The following is a 14405-nucleotide window of genomic DNA, read 5'->3' on the forward strand; positions in this document are numbered from 1 at the left end:
AAAAGATCATACACCATGACCAAGTGAGATTCATCCCAGGGATGCAAGGATGGTACAATATTCGCAAATCAGGAAATGTAATACATCACATAAACAAAAGCAAAGACAAAAACCACATGATCATATCAATAGATGCAGAAAAAGCGTTTGATGAGGTGCACCACCCATTTATGATGAAAACACTCAGCAAAGTGGGAACAGAGGGAGCATTCCTCAACATAATAAAGGCCATATATGAGAGACCTACAGCCAACATCATACTCAATGGGCAAAAACTAAAATCTTTTCCACTGAGATCAGGAACAAGACAAAGCTGTCCACTTTCACCACTGCTATTCAATATAGTACTGGAAGTTTTAGCCACAGTGATCAGACAAGAAAAAGAAATAAAAGGCATCCAAATCGGAAAGGAGGAAACAAAACTATCACTGTTTGCAGATGACATGATAGTGTACATAGAAAATCCTATAGGCTCGGCCAAAAAACTGCTTGACCTAATAAATGAATTTGGCAAAACAGCGGGATACACAGTCAATATCCAGAAATCAAAGGCATTTCTGTACACCAACAATGAAACAGCAGAAGCAGAAATCAAGAAAAAAAATCCCATTTGAAATAGCAAAAAGAAAAAGAAAATATCTAGGAATAAACCTAACCAAAGAGGTAAAAGATCTGTATTCAGAAAACTACATAACACTGAAGAAAGAAATCAGGGAAGACACAAACAAATGGAAACATATACTGTGTTCATGAATTGGAAGAATTAATATCATCAAAATGTCCATACTACCCAAAGCAATTTACACATTCAATGCAATACCTATTGAAGTACCAATGGCTTATTTCACAGACATAGAACAAACACTTCAAAAATTTATATGGAACTGTAAATGACCCCAAATAGCTGCTGCAATTTTGAGAAAGAAGAGTAAAGTAGGAGGGATCACAATACCTGATACTAAACTATATTACAAGGCCACTGTAATCAAAACAGCCTGGTACTGGCATAAAAACAGGCACATGGACCAATGGAAAAGAACAGAGAGCCTAGAAATAAACTCAAGTCTCTATGGTCAATTAATATTTGACAAAGGAGGCAGCAACATAAAAGGGAGTAAAAATAGCCTCTTCAACAAATGGTGTTGGGAGAACTGGACAGCTATGTGCAAAAAAATAAAACTAGAGCACCAACTTACACCTTATATAAAAATAAGTTCAAAGTGGATAAAAGACTTAAATATAAACTGTGACAGCATTAAAGTCCTAGAGGAGAATGTAGATAGGAAAATCTCAGATATTTCATGCAGAAACATTTTTACTGACATGTCCCCTAGAGCAAGGGACATAAAGGAAAAATAAACAAATGGGACCTCAACAAAATAAAAAGCTTTTGCACAGCTAAAGAAAACAGTATCAAAATAAAAAGAGAACCAACCGTATGGGAAAACATATTTGCCAATGATACCTCAGACAAGGGTTTAATCTCCAAAATATATAAAGAACTTATATGACTCCACTCTAAGAAGACAAGCAACCCAATTAAAAAATGGGCAAAGGACTTAAACAGACACTTCTCTAAAGAGGACATACAGAAGATCCAAAGACACATGAAACAATGTTCAATATCGCTAGCTACCAGAGAGATGCAAATTAAAACCACAATGAGATACCACTTCACACCAGTCAGAATGGCCATCATAAACAAAGCAACAAACAACAAGTGTTGGAGAGGTTGTGGAGAAGAGGAGACCCTAGTGCACTGTTGGTGGGACTGTAGACTGGTACAACCATTATGGAAAGAAGTATTGAACTTCCTCAGAAAACTAAAAATGGATCTGCCTTTGACCCAGCAATACCACTGCTGGGACTATATCCTAAGGACCCTGAAACACCAGTACAAAAGAACCTTTGCACCCCGATGTTCATAGCAGCACAATTCACAATAGCTAAGTGCTGGAAGCAACCTAGATGCCCATCAGTAAATGAATGGATCAAAAAACGATGGTAAATTTACACAATGGAATTCTATGCAGCAGAAAGAAAGAAGGAGCTCCTACCCTTTGAAACAGCATGGATGGAGCTGGAAAGCATTATGCTAAGTGAACTATGCCAGGCAGTGAAAGACAAATACCATATTATCTAACCTTTAACAGGAACCTAAACAACAAAACAAAGAAACAAGCAAAATATAACCAAAGACACTGAAATAGAGGACAGACTGACAGTGGCCAGAGGGGAGAGAAGAGGGAATTTCAGGGGAGAATGGGAAGGGTTTAGCGGAACAAATTTAAAGGACACATGGACAAAAACTAGGGGGAGGGAAGTGGGGAGGGTTGGGTGGGTGGGCTGGAATGGGAGTAAAAGGGAGAAAACTGTACTTGAACAATGATTAAAATTTTAAAAAATTAAAGAAAAAGAAAATAATTTAAAACAAATCAAAGAAAAAACTTGGAAATAAAATAGTCCAAAGATGCTGAGAATAGTAACTCAGAGGAGTATTTGTGTGTTTAAGCTAAGCTTTTTTTTTCACTTTGTGATTATATTTCTTTGGTTTTTTATTATTGTTCAAGTACAGTTGTCTCCCTTTTTTTCTACCACTCCCCTGTGCCCCACCCTTCCCTATCTCTCACCCTCAATCCTATCTCTCCTTTGGCTTTGTCCGTCTGTCCTTTATTTATGTTCCTTGGCAACTATTCCCCTTTTTTCCCCATTATCTCTTCCCCCCTCCCTTCTGGTCACTGTCTGTTTGTTCTTTATTTCAATGTATCTGGTTATATTTTGTCTAAGCTGAGTTTTTTATTTCTTCTCCTCTTCCCGTGACTAGAGCTATCCTATGCTTAGAAGGCAAGTTAAGGTCATGGAGGGAACACAAATGAAGAAAGACATGGCATGAGCTCAGGAGTGAAGGGAAAAGGAAGATGGCAAACACATGTAGTCCAGTTTTCTTACCAGATGAGGTCACCAGAAAAGGATTCAATACAGAATTCCTGACTGCTAATAATAATGATAATGACAATAATAGCAAAAAATAATATTGCTTGTACCATGTGCAAAGCCAGGCTGAATGATTCTGATATATTGACAAATCTAATCTAAAACAACATTATAAAGTATGTATATTTTATCAATATTTCACAGATGAGGGAACTGTAGTTCAGAGACTAAATAACTTCCCCAAGTTCACACAGTTAATAACCAAGGAAGTATGGCTCTTGTCTGGCACTGATTCTTGAAAATCAATGGCATGCATCTCTTGAAGGTTTCCCTGTGCATAAACTCCACAGAGAACAGGCACAGCAGAAAATGTCTGCTGGAGACACCAATGCTGGCTATCTCTTTTTAGAAGAAATAATTAGGAAAGCAATCTGATTCACTTTAAAATATTGAGAAGAAGAGACACATGGTTCGAATCCCAGGAATAATCAATCTTATTGCTTGCTAGATCAATTGATATAAGTTAATCAAATTTTATGTTCTTCTGTATCTGCATCTTCAAGATGGAGAGATTATAATAAACTGTTACAGAATTAAAGTACACAGTGATTGTGGAACTTTCTGGCAATTCATATTTGTTCAATGAATTGACAGGTGATTTCTCAATTGAGGAGCACCAGGAAGAAAAATTAGGCCAGAAAAGGTGGGGCAAGTAGAATGTTACCTGGATAGGGAGGAAGGCTGCTAAATGAGATGTTTATAGAGGAAGCAATATCCCCAAGGGAAAGTCCATTTTAAGTAAAGAGAAGCGGGGTCAGTAGCAAGCAGAGAAGAGGCTAGTGGATGGGCCAGGGTTATCTGCCTATTATCAGGAGTTGTCAGAGATGTGAAGTAGAGGTTGTGACTCAGTTTTAGGTTCTTAGGGTAGCACAAACAAAAATAAAGTTTTCATCTCATGACTCATTTGTAAGCATTTCAAGTCAGTTATGATAATGATCGTGACCTAAAGCCTGTCTTGGGGCTTTTGGTTACCTCCTGGAAGTCCCTTAAATTACTAAGTGCCCAGGCTACATTTCCCTTCAGTGATCTATTACTTTTCACAAAATAGCTACAACTAAATCTCTCTCTTTTTATTTCCATTTAATTTCTTTTCATAGAGGAACAGTTCAATTGTTGACATATGGGGCCAAGTGATTTAAATGTCGGAGCTGGGGTCCTGGCTCCACCATCACCTGGCTGTGTAAATAAACCATCTCACTTCTTTGTGCACCAGATTTCATCACCAATAAAATCTAAATCACTGGAGAGTAAGGACAGTTGACTCTTGTACAACTTGGGGGTTAGGGATGTGTATCCAGTGACCCATCGAAAATATGAGTGCAACTTTTGACTCACCCAGAGTTAACTACTAATAGCTTATGCTGTTGACCAGAAGCCTTACTGACCACATAAAAAATTAGTACATACTTTGTATGTTATAAATATTATATACTGTATTCTTACAATAAAATAAGGTAGAGAAAAGAAAACGTCATTAAGGAAATCATAGGAGAACACATACACATATCTTATGCATTCATGACACATTTAACTTTTTCTTATTTTTTTTGTCAATAGTTCCGGGCTACAAGTTTCATAGAAAGGTTTTGCAAATTGTCACAAATCTCCAAATAATTTTTCAATATTATTTATTGAAAAATAGTTTCATATATGTAGCTCCATGCAGTTAACTCATGTTAAGGGTCAATGGTATACTAATCTAAATAAAATCCATAGAGCACCTTGTAAGTATGTAATATGTGTTACCTATTATAGCATCTTGCTTATTTCCTCTGACACTGAGGGATATTGCATTGAATCTGCTAACATGGTTAATATGTCAGACTCAGGTATGCACTTTCTTAGAGTGAATATAAAAAGCACTTTCTGTTGGGTTTGATTTAAGGTCATTTGTGTTTTCATTTCACAGGAGAAAACTAGTAAATAAAATCCTCTGAATAACCCAGCCCTACTTTCTGACTTCTATATTATAATTTCTTTTTGGCTGTAGCTGTATCTCTAGCTTATAATAAAGAATTACCTTACCTGACTTCTCATTACCTTATATACATAATTTCCATGGGGACCTCAAAGATAAGGCTGAGGGTGCTTTTCAGATATGTTAGTTTTATTTATTCCAACACTTATACAATTACATTGATCATTTCACCCTCAAAGAAAGCCCAGATGAGAAGGACCAATTTCAGTTGTCCGTGCACACTATGAAATTGAGCAAAATATGTGTGGACATATGAGTTATATAGAGAAGAAGGTGCTTTGCTTTGCTTCCATCTCTAACAGAAATCTGTGACACCCCAAAAGTTTAAGATATACTGAATTACTACCTCCCCTAAGCTAAAAGTATAAAAGGAGTCGGCATATTTTATGAGGTGAATATTAGGTGGAGCTATTAAAACTTAAGCAATTATTTTCCTTTCCTAGGGGGCAGAAGCATTAGCAGTTCGTATCATGAACCCAAAATATCCAGAAGACTAAAATCCAAACCCTATGACAGGAGTCCCAATTATTTTTGGCCTGTAATGTAAACAAATATCAGTCTTCTTTGGCTAAATGTTTTCCTGGAGATTGGACACTGGGAAAGAAAATATTTTCAGGAAGTGTCAACTTTTTGGATCCCACATACCTCTGCTTTTGTGATGCAAATAGGAAATAAGAGAGCTGATTACACACAGCGAAGACAGTATTATTCCTGTGCCCACTGCCAAGGGACGTCTCATTTTGCTGCAGCAACCTGAAGAAAAAGAGATGCAATGATCATTGGTTATTGGTTTGAAGGCACTTTGGATTGGGGGAAAATGCACCAAGCATGCAAGAGCTATATTATAATGCCATCCCCCTATATTAATTTAGGACTAAGGAGTAGTCTAAAGGAGCTAGCCAAAGGACCCAAAGGTCCTAAAGGGTTAGGTGGAAAGCTGGTGGTGACCAGGACAGCAAGCAGAGCTGTTTCTAGAATGGGACAGGTTTCTGGCTAAGGCTACATAGACCTGGAAAAAGCAACTCATCTTATTTTTTTCCCTCCATCTAACCCATCAATCAATGTGTCTCATCAGAGAGCATAAGACAAGGGTTTGCACTGGTCATTATCATTTTGTTGAGTTTTAAAAGATGCCAGGAGAAGGATAGCTTTGGAGACCTCTTACTCCCTAAGAATCTCATGAATCAAAGGGTTATCAGACAACATATTATTTAAAATCTTGTTTAGCACATGTCATTATATTGTCATGTGGCTACCTAGTTTTGCCATGAAAATACTCTATGATGTCAGGGTTTACTGCCACAGGTGGTACCCATTTTTTTTTTTTTTTGCTGGAGAATTATAAGCACAGTTTTACTTAGTGGTTAAACCATGGCATACAAAGGTCATGAGCGTTATGGTGGCATAAGGGGTCCCTCGTTTCCTACCCCCCATCAACAGCAAAATTTGGCACCCATCTACAAAAAGCAGTGTTTTGTGAGAGTTATGGGACACTGGGCCCTATACCAAGAGGTGTAGGAGGAGTCTTGCCCACCTGTGCACCAGGTAACAGGCTGACAGTCTCTAGTGAAGACTCTGGAACATTCAGAAGACTGCGAACTGCATCTGGCTCCTTTCTGCTGAACTAAAACACATGAAAGCATTGACTTAGGCAATTACCTACTACTAAGAGAGAGTCCTGTGAAAGTTCATATTTCCCAAGGAGAGGTTCCTGCACTTCAGAGGAGAAAAAAAAAACCACAAGACAACAGAGAGAGAGAGAGAGAGGAAAGTGTCAATGCATTGGTGTGCTCAAGAGGATCAGCTTGACCCCTCCCCAAACAGGAACAGTTTGGGGCTAAATGAGATGGCTGTGATTTCTCCCTTGGGTGATGGGAGAGCCAGTGAGTAAATGCCTGGCTTCCCTCACTGTGAGGAGGCTTCCGAAAGACTCATTCATCTCTCAGAGTATCCAGTGTATTCAACTGGAAGCTCCATGAATCTGGGGAGGGAACAGATCAAGAAAGTGCATATAAGACTTAAGGAAGGCATTAATGCGATGTGGTTCTTGCTGACTGCATTCTGGATTCCATGAAGAAGCCTTCCTGTGAGCCATGGGATAAACCTAACCCATGGATCTTCCAAATTGGTCTGCTGGCACACCCAGCATACCACATGCCAAATCCATACCTCACTTTGTGGCTGGCTCCCATTTCCTGCTGGGTAGCAGTGAGAGCAAGCACTGCTAGATAAGGATCATAAGCAGAAAGCAGGCCAGGGTGTGTGGGACAAGGAAGACTGTTTTGTTTCTCACTGAGGGAAACAAAAGAGACTGAGAGCAGCCAGCATTATGTATTGTAATATCAAGAAAAGATACACAAGCTAAAGAATTCTGCCACAAAGGGTGCAAGTGTGAGGCAGGTGTATCCATACAAGGCCTGAGACCACCTCTGAATCTATAGCAGTTACCCCATGTATCTGATAAGGGGTTTTTCTATCCAAAGTATACAAGGAATTCATATGTCAATATAAAAAATCAATTTTAAAAATAGAGAATCTGAATAAACATTTTTTTCCAAAGAAGATATACAAAAGATCAAAGGGTCCATGAAAATATGCTCAACATCACTGATCAACAGGGAGATGCCAATCAAAACCACAATGAGTTATCACCTCATACCTGTTAGAATGGCTATTGTTAAAACAAGAAATAAGAAATGTTGGCCAGAATGTCAAGAAAGGGGGGACCTTGTGCAGTGTTGGTGGGAATGTAAACTGGTGCAGCCACTATTGAAAACAGTATGGAGCTTCCTCAAATATGAAAACTAGGAATGCCATATGATCCAACAATTCTACTTCTGGGTACAGTCCTGTGCCATGGACATTTACGTCAATGACAGACCACATATATGATTGTGGTCCCATGAGATTGTAATGGAGCTGAAAAATCTTCACCTCCTGGTAATGTCGTAGCCGTCACAATGTGGTAGTGCAATGCCTTACATGAACATGCACTGTCATGTTACAGTTGCCAATGGTACTCAGTACAGTGTCACGCTGTGCAGATTTCTAGCCTAGGAGCTGCAGGGGAACAGACTTTGTCACCCCCAAAGTATGTCTATGTAGCATAAGACTCATTTTAGTTTTGTTAATTTTACCAAACAGACATGGGAGAAGCTCTGCAAACCAAGTGGAAGACAGCCTTTATAAAATGCATGTACCTTTGTAAGGGTGTCTTCCTAGTTCTACCAAGAAGGGGGAGATGGTCTTATCTCTGCAAACTTTTATCAATGCAGAAGAAAATGACTTAAGATGCAGAACCACTTTACACTTGTTTGCTGTGCTCTTCTGGTAATCCCACATGACTGACTCCCCCAACTCCAGCATCTTCTTAGTCTTCAGCTGAAGACGGTATCTAAGGCGCTGGCTTCAGCCATTTTGTTGAGTTACTTAGTTTTCCTGGGTCTCGCCCATGTATATGAGAAGAATACAGGATATTTAACTCTGGTTTGTTTTTCTCCTATTAAACTGTCGTTGGTTTTATTTTTAATTACAGTGATGATGTCTCAGCTAAGAACCCAGAAATGTAAAGGGGAAATTATTTTTCTCTTCCCTACAGAACAATTAGCTATACCTTATAGCCAACGTGTGTGGTAGGTTATACCCTAGTTTGTGTAAGTGTACAGTGATGAAATTGCCTAATGATACATTGCTTCAGAATGTATCCCTGTCATTAAGTGACACTTCATATTTATTTAAAGAAAATAAAAATACTAACTTAAAAGTATATGCATCCCCATGTTCACTGCAGGATTATTTACAATAACCAAGATATAGAAATAACCTAAGTGTCCATCAATGAATTAATGGATAAAGAAAATGTGATACACACACACACACACGCACACACACAATGAAACAGAATCTTGCCACTTGCATCAACATGGGCACTATGCTAAGTGAAGTCAGAAAGAAAAAGATAAATACTATATGTTGTCACTTACATGTGGAATCTAAAAAAACACAAAAATTTAAAGAAACAAGCTTACAGATACAGAGAATAGAGTGTTCATTGCCAGAGACAGGACACTCGGGGATGGGTAATACAGGTGAAATGAGTCAGAAGACACCAACTTCCCTTTCAGTTAGAAAATAAATGTCATGGGAATATAATATACAGCAGAGAAATTATAATTAATAATACTGTATTGCACATTTGAAAGTTGGTAAGAGAGTAGAACTTAGAAGTTTTGTTCACACGAAAAATATGTAACTATAGTGATGGATGTTAACTAAATTGATTACAGCTTTAGCTCTCCCACCCCCTTTTGTATCCTCCATCCTTCAAACTTACTTACTTTGCAACCTGCGATGTAGATCAATACAAGGCACCATGACAAAAATCAGCAGCAGAACCAGAATCATGCTCAGAATCATTATCCAAATAGTGTTCCATGGAAACAATTGATCTGAAACAGAGAGCCACAAATCTTATCACTTAGGAAACATGGAGCGTCTGGACCCGTCAAACCAGAAATGATAATTTACCCAAAGTATGTTTTCATTCAAGACTTCATGGCCCAGGGATATCAGCCCTAAGCCAGTTTGGGAAGACAGTTATAACTGGTTGGTTGAAAAGTGAGAAAGGGTCTAGAGTGGGGCGGAGCCAGGTGTGAGCAAAGGTGAGTGGAGGAATGCCCCCCTCCACACTAACCCCATTTCTTCCCATCCATTCTATCTCATGTTCCCCCTGACTAAAGGGGAATTGAAGGGGCTAGTTTTTTGCCACCAAGTCTCAGACCCAACTCAGTCCTTCAGTCCTTTTGTCTAAGCAATCATTATAAGTGCAGTCTTGAATTCTCCAATATATTCACTGTGTCTGGCATTATGCTTCCGAATACATTTAAAGACATGTGTTTATATAAACTTTTCTTCTTTTCTATTGCATGCACAAATATCTTTGGCCCTCTGGCTTGCACATACTAGGCATGGGCCCTTGTCCATTTGGTAATGAATTCTTTCTTCCCAGAGAAAACTCTCTAGTCTACCTACAACATCCCATTATGTACAAGAAAGTAAACCCGAGAGGCTGCTAGAGAGCTAATTACAAATTCTGCCACTCATAGTTTTAGGTATGTTTGGTGGGCAGGAACCTGGGTGGATCTGGTACAATTTATGGGACCCAGAACCACATGACTTTGGAGCCACACTTATATCCGAATGGGCTTCCCCTCACTGCAACCCAGTGAGCTGAGAAAGAGCTTTGTTATGATGCTTACAAGGCAGACAGGGGCAGAGTCCTAAGTGAGACTGAATTTCGATTATGATCTTTTCTTTATCATAAGCTTTGAATCTTATTTATGTTTTGTGATGTTCAGTGACTGGAAAATAAGGTCTCCATCAGATGTCTCTATTTCCCAGAACTTTAACCTGATCCCTAAAGTCAGTGTTAATTGCATTTATTTTAATACATGTTTTTAAAAAGTTAATGTGTACTTTAGGAATGTATTAACTAAAAAAAATAGGCCTCTTATTATTTACTAAAGTTGTGAATAACTAAACAAAGATTTCATCCATTTTCTTTTCTTTGTTTTCTACATATATATCCTACTACAAACTCTGGGGACAGAGGGTAAGTAGTTCGGTCTTTCTTTATGCCATGTAACTGCTTGTCTTATAGAAGCATCTTACTGTTCCCAACACACCCATACTATGAAGCTCGGGTTGTTTTCTGGAAGATCAAATGAGCTAATAAACATAAAAATAATCTAAAAGTAGCAAATTGTTAAGCCTATTGGGGAACTTTTTTCATATTATAATATTCTTGAATTAGAAGATTTCTTTCAGCACCTGGCTCCAACATTAATTTCATGTATATACACAAATACTGATACATATATATTTACTTGGTGGTTTATAAGGCACTCATTTTGTTTTATTCCAGATAGGTAAACAATATATATTGCTTATTTACTATGGACCATGCAATACTTGAAGCAGTTGGAGTTTATCAAGTATATAAAACCAACAAAAATGTCTATTTTCATGTGTTAGAGAGGGAGGTAGATGAGGGACAATAAAAATAATAAATAAGTTACAGGGTAAATTAAAGAATACAATACCATATTAAAAAATTAAGGCAGGGTAAGAAGATAAGAAATCTCAGATAGTAGGGCAGTTTTTAAATTGGCATTTGCATTGTTCAAATTGGCTTGTCAAACTGGTCCTCATGAAAATGATGAGAGTTGAGCATGGACTTGAAGGAGATAAGGAGATTCAGTGGAATTACAGTGCCCTGGGGAGAGGGAGCAACTAGACCAAAGACACCGCCCCCCCCACATTGGGAGTTAGTCTGGCATAGGTGTGAGACAGCAAGGAGGTCGGTATGACTAGACTAGAGTAGAAAAGGAGAATATTTGGGGATGAGGTTAGATAGAAAATGGGGGCACAGATGATGTAAGACATTGTGGGGCATTTTACTCTGAATTAAATGGGGAGCTACTGGAGGGTTTTGAACAAAAGGTGATGTTATATGCCTCATGTTTTAAGTGGGTTCTCCTATATGTTGAGAATATCGCATAGTGGACAAGAGTAGAAATAGAGAGAACTTTCCAGATTCTATTGCCAATATCCAGACCGTGGGTGATGGTGTCTTGGACTTGGATGGCAGAAATTAAGTGGGGAGAAGTGGTGAGACTCTGGACTTATTTTAAAGGTAGAACTAGTATTATATTTTTGACATATGATATGAAATATAAGAAAACATGGGAGTCAAGAATGACTTCAAGGATTTTATTCTTTGAAACTGAGAATATGAAGCATGATTGGAAAGGCAATAAATTACACAAGTCAGAAGGTGACTAGGAGTATAGTGTTTGAGTGTGTGATTTGAGGTATTTATTAGACTTCCACATTAAGATGCTGAATTTAGTTTATCAATGAGTATTAATAAATAATAACTCTTATACTTATTTATTATTTTCATTGTCCCTTATCTATCTCCCTCTTTAACACATGGGAGAAAGGTCTGGGTAGGAGATACCACTGGAGAGCCACTGTCATATAGATGGCACACAGAGCCATGATGTGGGACTAAGGTACAGGAGAAAATGCTCAAAGACTAAGCCTTGGGCAACTCCAATATCAAACAGGCAGAGATAAAAGGTAAAGTAGCAGAAGAAAATAAAAAAGAAAATGAGTGAGGTGATGGATAAAGCCAAGAAAATGTAATATTCTAGAAACCAAGTGAAGAAAGTATATTACTCTTTCCCTTTAGTTGATAAATTTTATGATAATGGTCATGTTTTGAAGAACAAACACAGATCTCACCTGATAGGGCAATGCTTGTCCTTTCCTCTTGACCAGTTACAGGGTTTCGAAGGTAGCAAGTGATATTCTCACGAGAGCTCTGTGTAAGGAGAAGGGTCATCTTCATGTTGAACAATTTGTCCACATCCTGAGAATGGGATTCATATGTAGTTGGAATGAGCCCTCCTTTGCTGTCTCTCCATTCCATTTGAGGCTGTGGGAACCAACCTCTTGAATTACACTCCACCAAAAGACCTTTGATGTTAGGAGGATGCACACGAATCTGTACTTCTAAGCTTGTAGCTGGTTGGAAAGAAAAGGGGAAAAACAGTATTTTTAGGTGAAGAGAAGGGAAAACAGAACAGAGAAAGAAAAGCTCCCTATCCCCACTCTAATCCCTGTTCCTGTAGACATACTGATAGCCAAACATTTGGGGGCTCTGATTGTCACTACAAACTAATCATGAGGGAAATGGGATGAATCAGACTGATGGGTCTGATATGCAAATAAAAACTCAGGGGAGAAAGTACCTGTCAGTTTCATTTATTAATTCAAAAATATGTGATACACTACTGTTATAAAAATAAAGCAGGACATACCAGTTTAGAGAAAATAAACTAGTGTTTGAGAAATTTCAGGACATTGTCTGGGACATAAGAACTTGACTAAATGTGTGGGCAAAAAAAGAATAATAAAGGTTTAAAGTGTAATGCAACAGCAGCTTTGACCAATAAAAGTTTCTGCAATGATGGGAATCCTCAATATCTGTGCTGTTCGATCCAATAGCTATTTGTTTCACGGGACTGTTAAGCACCTGAGATTTGGCCAGTGAGACTGAGAACTGATTTTTAATTTTACCTAATTTAAATATAAATTTAAATAGCCACATGTGGCTAATGGCTGTCATATTGGATAGCTCGTCTGTAAGCAATAGAACTGAGTGTCATATTAGCCAATGAAAACCTTAAGCATGAGTGTGCCTGACACCTTACACTAGTGCCCTCACATTTGTGAAACCTTTCAGTTCACTTCAAGTCCTCCATCTTGCCACGGTTTCTTTGTCTTTCAGAATACTTCACGGGTGAGGTGGGTGATTTAAATACAATATTTTTGCATAGAATACATATATGGCATATATATTTTAAAGAACAGTAAAGATAGTAGGTGAAGGCTTTTTGAAATAGATTTAAGTAAATTAGTCTGAAATTAAGTAGTCAGTGAATTGAGTCAGGGAGAAATGGGAATAAAATTATCAATAGGTATACTGTTGTAAAGATTTAGGTAGTTTACCAAGACAGGTTTCGCTAAAGTGTTGTCAGGAATAATTAGAAGAATAGTAACAAATCCTGAAAGGGTTCTGTTGATACTTTACAGATCTAACAGTACATGTAGACACAGGAAAAGAGTTCTGGCTGATAAACATAATATGTGCAGACACAATTTGCATTCTTAATCCTATGCTCTCCTCAGTTCTAAGATGAAATGCATGGATTTGAACTTGCTAACCATGTAATATAAAAACAGGTAGAAACACTGAGAATTTTCCTAATATTTAGCCTCAGATGGTTTGAGAATCATGGATGCATAGAAGCCTGAAAGGGTTCCACCCTTACCTGTAACCTTCACTTCTTCGATGGCTTCTTCATAGAAATCACCATCCTTGAAGAAGCAGTGGTACTGCCCATCGTCATCAACACTGACATTGAAGATCCTGAGGATCACTTTACCTTCTCGGATAGCTCCTTTCAGGAGCTCTGTCCGCTCCACATATCTGGAGATAGTTTCTCCATACAGGTCTTTACCATTCTTGTACAGGTGAACAGGTTGAGTGTAGCGGTCCCGGAACCAGCGTATCTCCATGTGTTCTGCACTTTGTGGTGGGGACAGCTGACAGCTGAGCTCAACTAGTCCACCCAATGGAGCCAAGATTTTCCCCTGTAAGCCAGTCACTGTAAACCGTTCTGGGAGGGGAGATGGTAACCAAACAGTGAGAGTGTGAGCCAGGTCATAGTTTGTATTCGAATCACTGTATACATATATGTAACCACATATACTTACACACACATAAATGCTATTCCACATGTTTCAGTGAGGTGTTGGAGGCTATTCTACCACATTTATATACTGTACAAATATGCATATATAT

General features: G+C 38.3%; 1 protein-coding gene across 1 annotated transcript in view; it reads right to left on the minus strand.

The window, feature by feature from the left end:
- The window catches only part of LOC114496933 (putative selection and upkeep of intraepithelial T-cells protein 1 homolog), a 44670-nt gene that overhangs the window by 20283 nt on the left and 9982 nt on the right, over positions 1-14405 (minus strand). The window contains exons 3-7 of the mRNA XM_036026051.1: positions 13873-14220; positions 12281-12562; positions 9310-9420; positions 6507-6596; positions 5618-5725 (exon numbers count right to left, since the gene is read on the minus strand). Coding sequence (XP_035881944.1) covers positions 5618-5725; positions 6507-6596; positions 9310-9420; positions 12281-12562; positions 13873-14220 — 939 coding nt within the window. The remainder of the gene's footprint in view (positions 1-5617; positions 5726-6506; positions 6597-9309; positions 9421-12280; positions 12563-13872; positions 14221-14405) is intronic.

The sequence above is a fragment of the Phyllostomus discolor genome, chromosome 5, assembly GCF_004126475.2.
Source record: "Phyllostomus discolor isolate MPI-MPIP mPhyDis1 chromosome 5, mPhyDis1.pri.v3, whole genome shotgun sequence".
NCBI lineage: Eukaryota > Metazoa > Chordata > Mammalia > Chiroptera > Phyllostomidae > Phyllostomus > Phyllostomus discolor.